Here is a 14,644-nt window from a genome sequence, read left to right on the forward strand (position 1 = left end):
TTCTGCGAAAATTACATCTGCCTTCCTCAAACCGGATGCCAATCGACATAGGTTCCCCCCATCCAACTAGAATGGTCTATTTCGTACTTACAAATTACATCTAGTGTTTCCACTCAAATCTACATGAATATGGTAGAATTAGAGGAAAAATTAAGAAAATATGGACAAGTTTACCTCAACAATCCGATTCCGATGAGAAATCACGGTTAAAACCAACAAAAATACGGATTTGAGAGGGAGGGAGAGGAGAAGCTGTCCTGTGAGTAGCTCGGTTGGAAAAAGACTGGAGAATAGAGGAGGACGGACCCGTACAGGGTTTTATGTGTCAGTGGGTTCGCGCTAGCGCTCGTGGCGCGGGATACAAAAGATCCACGCTGGAGTTCTTGATGCGAAGCATGAGGCACGTTGGATCCCCGTCAGCATCGCTTCTCGCAGCATAGGACGCTGGCACTAATATCCGCACCATTCCTATTGGCGCGGATATGGCTAACATCCACGCTAGAGGCTCTGGCGCGAAGCCAGGGGATCAAAACTGAAAATAGTTTTACTACGGGTACATTTTCCAAAATAGTTTGCAAAAAGGGTCAAAACGGGCAAGAAGTTGGCGTGCAGGATCTGTGATTTGACATGGGTTCATCTGTCACGAGCCATGACTTCCTAACAGGGCCTGACACGCCCTGCGAGTCTCGAGTTCAAGCAACCCAAAGGCATGCATGGATGGATACATCTAACAGCTGATCAAAATTCAAAACTACTAGGCTACAATTCATGTTGCTTTCTGCGAAAATTACACCTGGCTTCCTCAAACCGGATGCCAATCGACATAGGTTCTCCCTATCCAACTAGGATGACTACTTGCCACATCTTATGGAGCCACCATAAGATTTGCACTTGGAGGTTGATGTTACAACATCGGGGGTAGAAAGATATCAGTACCTGTAGCCGCCATCAGCGGCGCTTTTGCTTCTGGCGTAGTGATCGTACTTCGGATCACTGTAATCCACGGGCTTCGCCTCAGCAGACTTCAGCTCGGGGTGACCGGTCCCGTAGGCAACCTCCCCGCTCTTCTCCCGGTGGCGGTGGCGGAGCCGATCCTTTGGGGCCTTGGCGCTAACCGGAGCGGATTCGGACGTGCCATAGAACTCCGCGTACTCCTGCCGCTTGGAGGACCTGTGCTTGCTCGACAGGGTCGAGTCCCTAAATTTCGATGACTTGATGCTCTTCTGGGCCTTTGGCGCCGTCTCGTTTACAGTGTTAGGAGCGTGGAGTGTCTCGGGCCTCATCGGGGTGCTGCTGAGCTTCCGGGCTATCGGGGCCTCCTCTCTGTCCTCAGGCATCACGAGCCTGTCTCTGTGCGGAGTGAGGTCCGTTTTCCTCTTCCCATGTCGCAGGCGTTGTGGGACAACGTTGAGAAGTAGCTTCCCCACTCCTTCGATGGCAAGTTTCAAGAGATCAGCAACAAGTGTCCCAAAGGATGGCCATCCAGCTCCGGGTTCCTCTTTCAGGCTCTCCACAACCAAAGGTGGCTTTCCAACAGTGCTGCTCTCCTGTTGCTCATCTTCAGGTGCCTCGATCTGGATTGGCATCAACAGACATTATTACTACGTAAGCAGCAATTCAATTTCAGATTTGAGAGATCAAAGATTAGAGACATTCTGTTTCAGTCCATCATAATTGGACAAGAACATGGATGCTATCTAATAGTGTCTCGGAATACTTTTGAAGCGAAACTTCAATGAGATTACAACTACGCATCTCAAGTGGAAAGATCTCTGTAAAGGGACAACTTAAAGCCAACATACACAAACAACTACCTTTTCGGAACTTGAAGATCCAAACCCGTGTTGCAACACAGAGAAGAGATATCCGGCCACAACAGCACCAATGACCAATATGATATCTGTGAAAATAAAAAAAACAATATCAATGATCAAGTACAGAACTACATTTTGCAAACAGCAGATCAAGTACATCAGCAAGTGAACTACTAGCCATCAATATTGGCAAGTTTGCCACATATAATATCTTCAAACTAATCACGAATCCAACAATTCTGATAATCACAGTTACAATAAGGGAGTGGTGCAAAAGGTCAATTATTCAACCAGTCACATATATGGTACTCACCGATAAAAAAAAAACCTTGACCCAAAGGGAGAGATATCCCAAAGGCATTATATTAAGGTCGAGAAAAGGCCTCGAAAGCCAGCTACAACTCGCACGCTATCGCTGAGTGATCGCGCCATGACTACGGGGAACACACAACGATGGGCCTTTTTTTTTACGAGAATCAGGATTTGAGCCCTGGTTGGTAGCCTCACACCTGGAGGTCTTACCACCATACTATTCACACATTCTATTAGGGACACAGATCTATTAGGGACTGACTCAGTCTCAGAACATGTAAGAGACGGGATATGTTAGATTCAAAGTTGCAGTTCCCTAATAATTTTACTATCAAAATCACAGCACAGCATGAACACCTACGACCACTTTGATACTTTTTAAAACAGATGCGGATGGAAAAAATGGTTTCACATGTTCTTCTAAAAGAGTGATAAGTAATCATCTCATCATCTCGTCTATGCTGTTCTAGAAGGGTGAGAAAGTGATAATTTCACGCATGCTATTCTAAAAGGCTGAGAAAGTGATAATCTCATCCATGTTCTTCTTAAAGGGTGACAAAGTGACCATCAGTTTGGCATTGGAAAGACAGCTTTATCCATGTTCTTCTTAAAGGGTGACAAAGTGACCATCAGTTCATCCATGTTCATCCAGGCAGGCATTGGAAAGATAGTTTTATTCTTCATCATATTTTCAAGAAAAAGACATAAAAAGCAAAATGGGACCAATACAACAGTAGTACCATTCTTCTCCCACACACACTATGACACATGGGCCACCAGAAATTTCATTTTACCTTCTTGTTTTCAAGAATATATCACGAGGGGCAAAATGATCTTTTATGTCCCACTTGAAGGCCGACAAAATGGTGGCGACAGCATACAAGGAATAGTGAGTTTTGATAGGGGGGGGGGGGGGAATCAAAGATTGGAGTTATTTGGCAGAATATAAAGAGGTTTCTCTGGCTTGGCGAGTTATTATCTGATTATACATATGACATTCAGCAGATTTACTTAGATGTCATCGTAGAATCATCTAGCATCTCTTCAACCTTCTGATTTAGCTCCCGTCTTGCACCCTTTTCTATAAACAAAAATCATAGTCTTTTGTGGTGCTCACATATGGAGGTCTGAATGTCTGACCAATCTATTGGTGCCAAGAAAGGATAAACAAGGGTCCTTCAAAAAAATTTGGTCCTAAAAGGTAAACATCTGAATTTAGAGTACCAGAGGGTTTCAGTATTCTGCTGTGTTAGCCCATATATATGATAGTATCATGGATACATGTCTTTTAACACAGCACCACCAAACAGTGTACACACAACACTAACATATTTTAACTTCTACTCTTATCCAGCTAACCATCTCAGCATGAACCTTTCTTATAGGACCTCAATAACATGACAAGTCAGATAATTACCTTTTCTTATCAGAAACATCTATATATAGTGAGATGACAAATAGAAACAAGTGACAAAGAGAATGAACCTGAAGATAGAAGTGTAGAATCCGGGTACGTGCAATCTTCTTGTGGAAGGGAAATTTTCCTAAGGGCAGCATTTCCACGGTCAATAACCAGAAGAGAGCACATTTTCTTCACATACACCACATCGAAATCAGTAGAGAACTTTGCATCTTCACTGGGGCCATCCCTATACCCTGGGATATTTGATTTTCCACCCGCAATGGTGGTCACTCCTGCACAGAAATTTCATTCACCAATTGTTAACACAACTAACACATGAATCACATAAATATTTAATTATTGATCACCTGATTCCCCTATCCTTCGAATTGCCAAGTTTGCTGTATCAGCAACATAGACATTTCCCATATCATCCACAGCAATGCCTGTGGGGCGCTTGAATCGGGCATCACTTGGTTTACCATCTATATGACCGGAATGCCCCTGGAAAGAACCAGCAACAAGTCTTCCCCTGCTATCTGCAGAGCCCCTATTATTAGTCCACACTACTGGACTTAAGTTTACAACATGTAGATGATATATCTTTAAGTACAGATGCATGTTTCAGCTCTATTTGTTTTCTTTTTCTCTCCCCATGGCATTTCTTCACAAATGCATACTCTTAGTTGACTGGAGACCTGAACTGCACTTATTACTGTACAAATAGATTAGAAATTTAGAATCCAATTGCTCCATGAGGTGCATTGAGTCTTACAAAAAGAGTGATGGTACATTAGTACCAAAGGCTGCTTCACGATGCTACTTAGGAAGAAAGATCACAATATATTTGCATACATGGGTATTACTACTGGTCTAACAAATCTGCATGAAAAGATGTGTTTGCTAGTTTGTTTTAAACTGCCTTATTGGCCACTATCAGTGGCAACATATCACACAACTCCAACAAAAAGGTGCAGTTTAGTACCCAGGAAAATAGAAAGAACCAAGCAAGCACCAAAGTAAGGTTAGCAGGAAGAGAACATACACTCAGACAGCGGTGGAGTTATTCGCACAATGTTGCTATGTGCCGAGTCTACTGCTAGGAGCTCTCCGCCTTCAGCAGGTGACACCCTGATGGTGTGCGGTGTAACACCAAGCTTGTCACCCTCAACAAGCGTCTCCACAAAGTATCCACTCTCAAATTGCAGCGCTACACCCACATGCCCATCTGCCAAAACAGTTAAACACCATGACCAAGAAATAAAACAAGAATATATATGCCACCAATTTCTGTAACGTGCACTCACTAAATTGGGCTGCAAATGAGCAAAAACACAAATCAGTTCGACTCTGCTGGACCTGGACTAGGTTAAGATCATTACAGAAACGAGAGAACTAAGATTCAAGAACTGGAACAGGTCCGGAAAGTAATTTTGTGTTTAGCAATTAGTTCACACATATTGAAACAGCTGAACTCAAGCCAAATAAAACTCAATTGTAAACAGTCAGAAATATTTATTATATCAGGTGTTTTATTACTTTGTGAATGTAAACCTACCGTTGAGCCCATGTGTTTTATTTTTATATCAGGTGTTTTACTATTTCAACTTAATTGGTTCCTGTTTAAGCTGCGCCTCAGCTGTGCCAGACACAAAATTCACGAGTGTTGCGTCACTGTTGAGCTTGAGGTATGTTGCTCATTTTCACCAGCAGCTTAAGCTTTCGAGTGAACGGGTTGGTGCATGAAAGTGAAATATCACACCCTTAAATGCGCCTAAATAGAAAAAGGCCTGTTCAGTCTAAGCAAAGAAAATCCATTAGTGCAAGAGACGATTTACTTTTTCTCCAGTCTCTTCCATCCCTTCCGCTTCATATTTGTTCCCCATTCATCGTTTGTTCTCCGGGACACTATCTTACTGCTACGCGCCGTACAACGGGAGCCGCAGCAAGCAATCAATCGGATCGCAGCATTGCTATCCTCGTGCAAAATCTCACTAATCTCCAGTAAACAAACCCCATAAGGATAGCAGCCTGGCGGCAACTAAACGAGGGAGCGCTGACTCACCGCCGTACTGGGAGTGCGGGGACTGCTTGGGCGCGTGCGGCGATGCGCCCCGGGGCCATTTGACCACCGACGACAGCTGCTTCACGATGCTACCTGCAACCACCCAAGCCCAACACGAGGTGACAACCCTGTAACAAGAATAGGAAGAGCGAGATCGAGCCCTGCCGCGTCCCAGGAAGCGGGAAGGCCACCTGTGCTGGGCGAGGCGAACGCGGCCGCCTCGGATTGGAAGGCGCCGGCGGCGAGGAGGAGGAGGAGGAGGAGGAGCGGGGATCTCAGTCCCATGGGGTGAAATGCTGGCGTCTGGTGGCCGGCCTCGATTCGGCTCTTGGTGCGTAGTGGAGTGATAGGAAGGCGCGGCGCGTGCGACGGGGAGTGGGGACGCCGGGCTTGCCTCCGTGTGCTGCGGGACGAAAGGAAACAGTGGGTTAATGCAGTGGTTGCATATTTTTACTAGCGGTGCATTCCTCCTCTAGTTAAAGTGCGTCCGCCTGACACTTTTCCAACAGAGGAACTGTTGCACGGTGCGGTGGTACTGACACAACCACGCTCGCACGTCGTGGATGTAGATGAACTACGCGAGTGGCTGGGCATTGTCTCCTACAGAATCAATGCTTGGGACATGTTATATGGTTTTGCTCGTGCAGAAAACCCTTGGCGCATCGGGTCTCCGACTGTAATGTTCGTTCAGGATTTCATGCCATGGTTCTGTTTTGAAAGTTCGTAGAAGCTGATACCCTGTGTAATTCAATTGTACAGTGTTTTTGGTTAATTATTCCAAAGTACACATACTCAAAATGTGAGCAATATTGAGTTGTACAAGCAATGGATGTCTGACATATGGACCCTGGGTCGAGGAATGCTACCGGCGCATTTTTCACTTTGGCTTCCTAATACATGTATTTATTGAAAAGAAAATAGTCTGGTATGATATTTATTTTCCCTTAGATTTAATAGACTAAGTTTGTACAAAATTATAATGCTCAACACCTCATAAGTTAAATATCGAGACGCTCAAGGTAGTATAGCCTGTGTAGGTTGGCAAAATTGATGGAAACATAACCAGGATCATGAAGAAAATGCTTATGTCAGTAATGGCTTGAGGAAACATAAAAGGGACCATAGCTGGTTTTATCCATGTCCCACTGGTGCAAGTTCTGGTATGCAAGTGTTATCCCATTTAACATTTACAACAAGCATAATGGGGAGCCTCCCTCATAGGTGTGTGGTATTGTAAGATGGCTATAGTCTTGTTGCTCTTTTATACGGCCGATAGTTCCGACGACAGTTGGACTCAAGTTTTCACCACTTTGTGGCTTCATGGCGATAGATCATTATCTTCTTTAGGCCGCAATAAGGACCTCTTCTATCAACATAGTTTCTAGCACTTCTCTGGAGAGATTATGTATTAGTGACAGGTGAGATTCGTCACTGATGAGATTATTAGTGATAGGTTATAACTGTGATCTGTCAGTATAGTTTAGTTATTAGCGACGGGTCGGTTACAACCTGTCACTATTGACTGAACATTAGTGACAGATTGTAATTTCACTCGTCACTAATGATTGATGAATATTTTTCCTATTTTTTAGACACGAAAAAAGTTTAAAAAATATTTTTTTCACCCGAACTATCTAAATGCAGGCACATCTCATATGCTTCACAAGCCACGCTTTTTCACATTATTTTCAAGTTTGCGTTCTATAGGAATCGAACCCGAGATCTCCTCCTCACGTGTGTAACCACCTTACCACCTTTGCTATCACGTAGTTGCGATAGAAACCAGATATTTTATCATTTTAACCTTGTTTGCTGAAGGTCATTAGTGACACGTCATAACCATGACCCGTCACTAATGACTAATTTTTTCAAATTTTGTTGATGGTTATAATTTGATAGGTGACTCGGTAAAACGGGCATAACTTTTACATACATACTCTGATTTCGACCTTTTTTGACTCTACGGATATCTAAAAAAAATTACATCCGTTTCTCTCCCACTTTATCAGGTTCAGAGAATTTTTCGAGACAAAAAATAACTTATAAGATTGAGTGGATCATTACTGACAGGTCAAGTTGTAACCCGTCACTAATGACTGGCCGATGATGACCCGTTACTGATGACCTTATCATTAGTGACGGATCACAACTTGACCCGTCACTAATTACTAATCTAGAACGACCCGTCACTGATGACCTAGCCTTTAGTGACGGGTCACAACTTGACCCGTCACCATTATCATCATTGACGGATCATATTACAACCTGTCACTAATGACTACTCATTACTGACGGGTCTATATCTGGTCCTGATCAAAAGGGACATTAGTGACGCATCATTATTGGACCCGTCACTAATAGGACATTAGTGACGCGTGTTGAGCAGCCGTCACTAATGTGGTGTCTCCTTTGCTAGTTTCTTACGTAGTGGTTAGCTATTGTCCTGCATCTGCTATGCAGTCCCCCACGCTAGATACTTGATGGCCAAGTAATGGTACATGACGTACTTCCGTGGAGGGGACTACGATATCGGATTTGTTGGCCGTGGAGTAGATTGCGGTATAGGAATTTATGGCCATGGAACTATTATGAAGTACATATCACAAGTTGCGTCCGATTGAAACTAAATACATGTCAATTTATTCAAATTTAAAAACTACGCTAATCATCAAATTTATTTAAGAGTTGTTACTACACTCTACTTTATGGTTTTTTTCTTCTGCGCATTAGTCATTTCAAACCCTAGAGGCTAAACCAGTTGTAGTTACATGTTACATATACCCGAGTGTACCCTACAAACCGGATTGTTCAAAGAACAACGATGTCGTCTAGAGATGGTGAATAGGTATTTTTACAAAAAAAATCACCCTCTTTTACCGTCGTTCTAAACTTGCAGCGGAAAATAAACCAACGTATTTTTCACAAGTGAAAATTCTAAATATGCTAGGCTCAACTAGAGCACAATCACCCTAAATAAGTGTAAAAGTTACAACCCTAGGGTGACAAAGATTATTCAAAACTAACAAAAGATACACAAGAAAACTCTAGTTGAAAATCCTGAAAATACTATTCATCAGATACTCCGGGTTGACCCAGATACTCCGGGTTTAGATATGATTATACAGAATCCGGACCTTCCGGGTTAAATCTGGAACTTCCGGGTTCAGTAGAGAATGAACTCAAAACTGAAATTAAAGTATGCCTAAAGAGTTCTAGCTCAAACCAAATGAAGTCGTGTGTAACAAGTGGTGATTTCAAGTAGATCTATGGAGAACTTACAACCAATTTTACATGAGCAAGTAGATCGAGCAATATACATAAATATTGAGTAAGAACTCAAGAACAAGGATGTAAGAGAGGAGACACAAGATTTGTTTTCCGAAGTTCGGACATCTCCTCTAGAGGTTCGGTTACACTTGAGTCGGGTCTCTCTCAACCCTTTTTCTCTCCAAGTTTGGTCACGCTTGAGCTTGGGTTTTCACTCTTGGTTTCTTTTCTTTCGGAGGCAAAATCGAAGCCTTCACAAACTTTCCGCGACACACCACAACCTTAGGTGCCTAGCCGCCTAGGAGCTCAAAGCTCCAAGAGTAACAAATGCAACGATGAACTTATTGCCGATGAACCCGAGTGCTCAAGATGGGAGATACGCTCACTTGCACTCAAACTTGCAATCTCTCAACTCAGCTCACTTTTCTTCTCAAACCACACACTAGATTGGAGTGAGAGGGAGTTCTTTTGGCTCTATAAGGTTTTTCTTTCGTGCCCAAGCAGCATCAAAAAAGGGTGGGGGTGAGGGGTTATTTATACCCTTCCCCCCAAAACTACCTGTTACACATCTTTTTTACTGACCTGGAGTATCCGAGTTGGCTCTTGAACGCGTAACTGAGAGCCCTGGCTAGAGTACAACTCGGAGGGTTTGAACAACTACCGAAACCCGGAGTCTCTAGGTTAATCTAGAGTATCCAGGTAAAAACACTTAGGCCCTAACAGACCATCTAACTCGGAGCTAAACCCGAAGACTCCAGCCAACCCGGAGTATTCGGGTTAGTCCGGAGTGTCCGAGTTCAGTACAGCTGACCCTTTGAAAACGGTGATAACTTTTGATCCTGAAGTCCGATTTCGACGATTTTGGACTCTACGGAAAGCTATTCAAAGGGATACACATTTCAACTGAATTCATGATCCCAAACATATAGGATCAAACTAGAAACACTCCGAAACCTAATTTGAACACTTTCACACTTTTCGCACCGGATTCCTAAAATGAACTCTCACTTTGGGTTGATTAGAAACTCCTGAGCACTGAGACATGACAAATAGCTCACGTTGCATCCATCTTAATAGTGTGGTATATATATACTCAAATTCAAATGTAAAACTCGTTTGAACCAATTTGAACCTTTGAATACCTTCAAGTACCGCTTATTTCTTTCAAATCTTGAGGGTTGCCAACTTCTATATCATATTCACTCCATCTCTTCTTGATTCTTCATGTGATTGATACGAATCACCCATACCTTCTCATGGCCTCGCACGGTATTAGCGCAAACCCTTCACTCCCTCTTCACCACCGCATTTGTCCTTTGGCGCCAAACCATTTGCTTACCATTCACTATCGGATGGTCCATCACAGCCGAGTCTTGCTTACCCTTCACCATCTTGCCATAGAAAACCATTGTGTATCCGACATCTTCAATAAAATTCACATTATCATATATGAAATCCAATCTTATTCTTCACTCTTGGCATATAGAATATCTCAATTGAACTCATGACTTCTTAAGGAACCTAACACCAACTCATGTGTTAGTCCATTAAAACTCATTTGATAACTTTATACCTTTAGTCACTTAGTCTCCACAAGTGATTTAGCTTTCACGATTATCACCAATCTGATATGAGCTTTTCTTTCTTCTTATGAGTATCTGTCGGTGAATCAGGAACCAGGGGTCCCTGAATCACGAGGTCAGGTCAGCAATCCGCCACGCGGCGCCCTCTTGCGGGGATCATCTCCGCGAGGTACGAAAAGACTAAGTCCCGGGAGAGGGCGCTCGGGGCCATGAACAGTGATCCCCGAGTACCCGAGTTCCCCGATGATCTGCGAAGACCAAGTGACCGGGAAGAGAGTGCTCAGGGTCATGAACAGTGGCCCCCGAGCACTCAAGTCCCCCGACGACCAGAAAAGCCGAGTACCGGGAAGGGTGTGCTCAGGGCCGCGAACAGTGGCCCCCGAGCACCCGAGTACCCCGAGGACCCAAGGAAGGTAGTTCCGGGAGAGAGTGCTCGGGGCTGCGAATAGCGACCCCCGAGCACTCGGTTCCCCGAGGATCCGAACAGTCAATTCCGGGAGAGAGTGCTCGGGACCGTGAACAGTGGCCCCCGAGCACTCGGTTCCCCGAGGACCAAGAGAGGGCATTTCCGAGATAGAGTGCTCGGGGATGTGAACAGTGACCCTCGAGCACTCGGTTCCCCGATGGCCCAAAAAGTCCTTCGTCGGTGGCCCCCACAGGGGTCCAGCGATGAGGTGTCAGCCAGAGAAAGGCCCGATGCCGCATTTAAGAGGGTGTGTGGCCTGTCACCTCCAACTGCTCCTGCCACGCTCGGTGTCAGTCCCTGCCGCATCCTGGCAGAAGGGCGTGGGGATATTTAATGCGCGGGTCCCATCCCGCGTCATCCGGCGCGCCTCGGGATAACATCGCGAGGCTCGAGGCACTCCGCCTGCCGCCCTGCTGTGGCAGGCGTACAAGATCGAACGAGCACGCCGGGCCACTCGATGGCTGCCCGGTGGGCCCTCTCCGCGGCGCCCGTTGCGGAACGCCATCATGACGTCCGAGACCGGGCGGGGGGCGCGTTTTCAACCCCCTGTCACTTCGCGCAACAGCCCATGATGACTGCATTTCCATTTATGGTGCCTTGGAACTCGTGCCCTCCCTTTTGGGGCATGCTATCGCCGGCGAGTATTTAAGAGAGCCAGCGGGTACGGACAAAAGCAGGATTCTCAGAGGTAAAAAGGCTCGGATACACATTCTCAGAGGCTGAAGAATCTAGAGCGAAGACAGAAGAACACCTCAGTACAAGCACAGAAGCTGAGACCACCGAAGAACAAGGAGCTCAAAGCTCTAGGATAGACAAACATTCTTGTAACCAGCAACATTCCTGAGAGACATTCTCAGGGCATTTATGGCATCCACACAGGAGTAGGGTATTACGCTCAGTGCGGTCCGAACCTGTCTAAAAATCCCTCCAGTGCATTTACTGCATTATGCACTAGATCATTCCACCCCACCTGCCATCGCATTTACACCCATTTATTTCCCCGCAAACATATTCAGAATCATCCCCCCGGCCGAATCTCAAAAAGGGGTCCCTCCGGATCCCTGCGATAGGAGTTCACCCTCCGACAGTATCACTAAGAGCTCATTCATCTTGATGCATATGTCTCCTCTATGCATCATCTATGGAATAACTTACTAACAAACTCAACAACATTGTTAGTCTATAAGTATTGTCATTAGTTACCAAAACCGCACATAAGGGCTAGATGCAATTTTAATCTCCTCCATTTTAGTAATTGATAACAATCTCACTAGATGGTTATATTTGAAAAATTTAATGTTCTAAATATACATATAATACGAAGATGAATGTATACAAATAACAAGTTTTAGAAACATGAAACATCACAAAGATATTTGAGGTTACCAAAACTAGTTTTAATAACATCAAACACCATAAAGATTTCAATGTTGGTATAACTGAACATGTATAAAGGAAACTTCTCCATAGTCTATGCATATATGAATGAATCTTGAATATCATTACATACATTGCCTATCTCAAATTTTAGACGGAGTTTCCTTTATATATATGATGCAAGCATGACCAATTATATATGAAAATGAATATGCTCATGCAAAGAAAAAACTTTTCAAAATCAAAAGAGTTGCATGATTTTGCTTTTAAAACTCTCCCAATTGACATTCTCTTTACAAACAAAATATTTATTACAAATTTTTCCCCATGAGCAATAATTCTTCCCACAAGCAAAGCCCTCTTACAAAATATAGTGTAAACTCCTCATGATATATGTATTTTTTATAATTTGTGTTAAACCAAATACACTTATCCAATTATGAACTAGTGAGGAGAACAAGCTATACAATAGCTCCAAGGGGTTCAAAGAGATGCCAAATGAGATTTCAAAAAAGAATACCAATATATCAAATGAAATCGCACAGAATACCAATTAAAAATCCAAATGATATCAATTAAATACGTACAAGAGATACCAATTAAAAATCCAAAACATTCCATTTGATAGAGATACCAATTCCAATTAAAATAGATGTCAATTGAAACAAATTTAATTGATGGCAAATCAAGCACGAGTCCGAAATTAACATCCAAAACATATCAATTAGATATCTTTAAAAGAATGCACTTGTGTTTTGGATTAGGCTCCAAGTTGAACAAAGCAAAATTGTTGACTTTATAACGATTTTCTTGTTTATAACTCAGTGTCAACATCTCATAAGCTTATATGTTCAATAGACTCGATTAATATGGACTAAAAATAAATTTCCATCAATATTGCATATAAGAGCAACTCAAGCATTTGATATCAATCCTTTTACACATTTGGAATTGGATGAATCATAAATATGATTATATAGTTCCTATAAAAATATGCTACTTAAAATTACTCATATTTGCAATAGAGACGTTTTTAAACATTTACATGAAAAATAATTTTTCACAAGTTATTTTCATGCTATGACGTTGAATGCATGAATTTAGAATAAGTTACCAATGAGGGTATTGGATTGATGTAGTAGATTATTGTTCATCCTTATTTGGCTTTACTTTGATATGGTATTTCTTTATAATTCCAATTGAAGTTGAAGGAGAGAATCTTCTTTTGAATACCAATTAAAAGATGAAAACCTTGTTCATGAATTCCAATTAAAATGATCTTTTATTTGAGTACTAAAACTTATTCAAATACAATTTGGTCTACAAACTTATTGGACCCAAAAAGGTTAGCAAAACCCACCATATAGAGCAAACTCTATAATAAATGGTGTATATGAAATAGATAATAATTGAAAATATATACCAATTAAAAATAAATAAAAGATAAAATAACAATAATGATGTCCAAATTACATCTAATACCAAAAGATCAACAAATGATCATTCACAAAGTTCAACAAATGAACTAAGTAAAGATTGAGCATATAGAGACATGAAGAAATTCTAAACATGTTCAAATACTTATCCCAAGCAAGTATATGGAGAAAGATACAAGCATTAAGATAGCAAGCTTCCATAAACTCTAAAAGAAAAGTTTTCTTAAAGAACTCAATTTTCCTATCAGGAGAGTTAAATGAATTATTTCACACAGAAGGAAATTACTTGGAAGCAAAATTTGAAACAAAGATTATCAGCAAGGATTACCATTTGTATTACTACCAATTTTTAAAAAATAATGATATATGAAGATATCACAATATGGTAATTGTAACAAGGCATATATCAACTTTATTTCGAAGAAGCATGTGAAGAAGGTTTTTTTTTTTTGAAAAAGCACCATGCATCAAAGTCATTCTTCACAAAATCAATTAACACAAATAAACACATAGAAACCATAGTTGATCTTGAGATTAAAAGATCACTAGAGAAGTAACAAGAATCTCAAGTTCAATTTAAGATCAAATATGGATTAATTAATTGATTTTTGTAAAATTGAGCTTTATATGAGCTTGACATACCACATAGATACTAGATAAGCAATAATATCAATACTAAGTGGTATTACTTAAATATTCATACTTTATGGGCATTTAAGATGCATAAAACATAATACTCCCCCATAATGTGATATTCCATTAATTTCTCCAAAAGAGCCAAAATAGAATTCAATAAGACAGATAAAATCAAATAAGGCTCTAAAACCACATAATCAACAAATAAGTGTACAATGCATCCTACACATCCTAGCTATATGACTTACACATACTAGTCGGTAAGAGAAGCTAGAAGCGTCACAAA

General features: G+C 41.9%; 1 protein-coding gene across 1 annotated transcript; it reads right to left on the minus strand.

Moving 5' to 3' along the window:
- Positions 1-710: 710 nt before the first annotated feature.
- On the minus strand, positions 711-6,024 carry LOC133922364 (uncharacterized). The gene is made up of 7 exons (XM_062367666.1): positions 5,785-6,024; positions 5,594-5,686; positions 4,574-4,756; positions 3,897-4,067; positions 3,612-3,821; positions 1,815-1,900; positions 711-1,574 (listed from the first exon to the last, which is right to left on the minus strand). The coding sequence occupies exons 1-7, from the start codon at positions 5,876-5,878 to the stop codon at positions 930-932; spliced, it is 1,482 nt and encodes a 493-aa protein (XP_062223650.1). The 5' UTR covers positions 5,879-6,024; the 3' UTR covers positions 711-929.
- Between the last annotated feature and the right edge of the window lie 8,620 nt (positions 6,025-14,644).

Source organism: Phragmites australis, chromosome 6 (genome assembly GCF_958298935.1).
Source record: "Phragmites australis chromosome 6, lpPhrAust1.1, whole genome shotgun sequence".
Classification (NCBI taxonomy): domain Eukaryota; kingdom Viridiplantae; phylum Streptophyta; class Magnoliopsida; order Poales; family Poaceae; genus Phragmites; species Phragmites australis.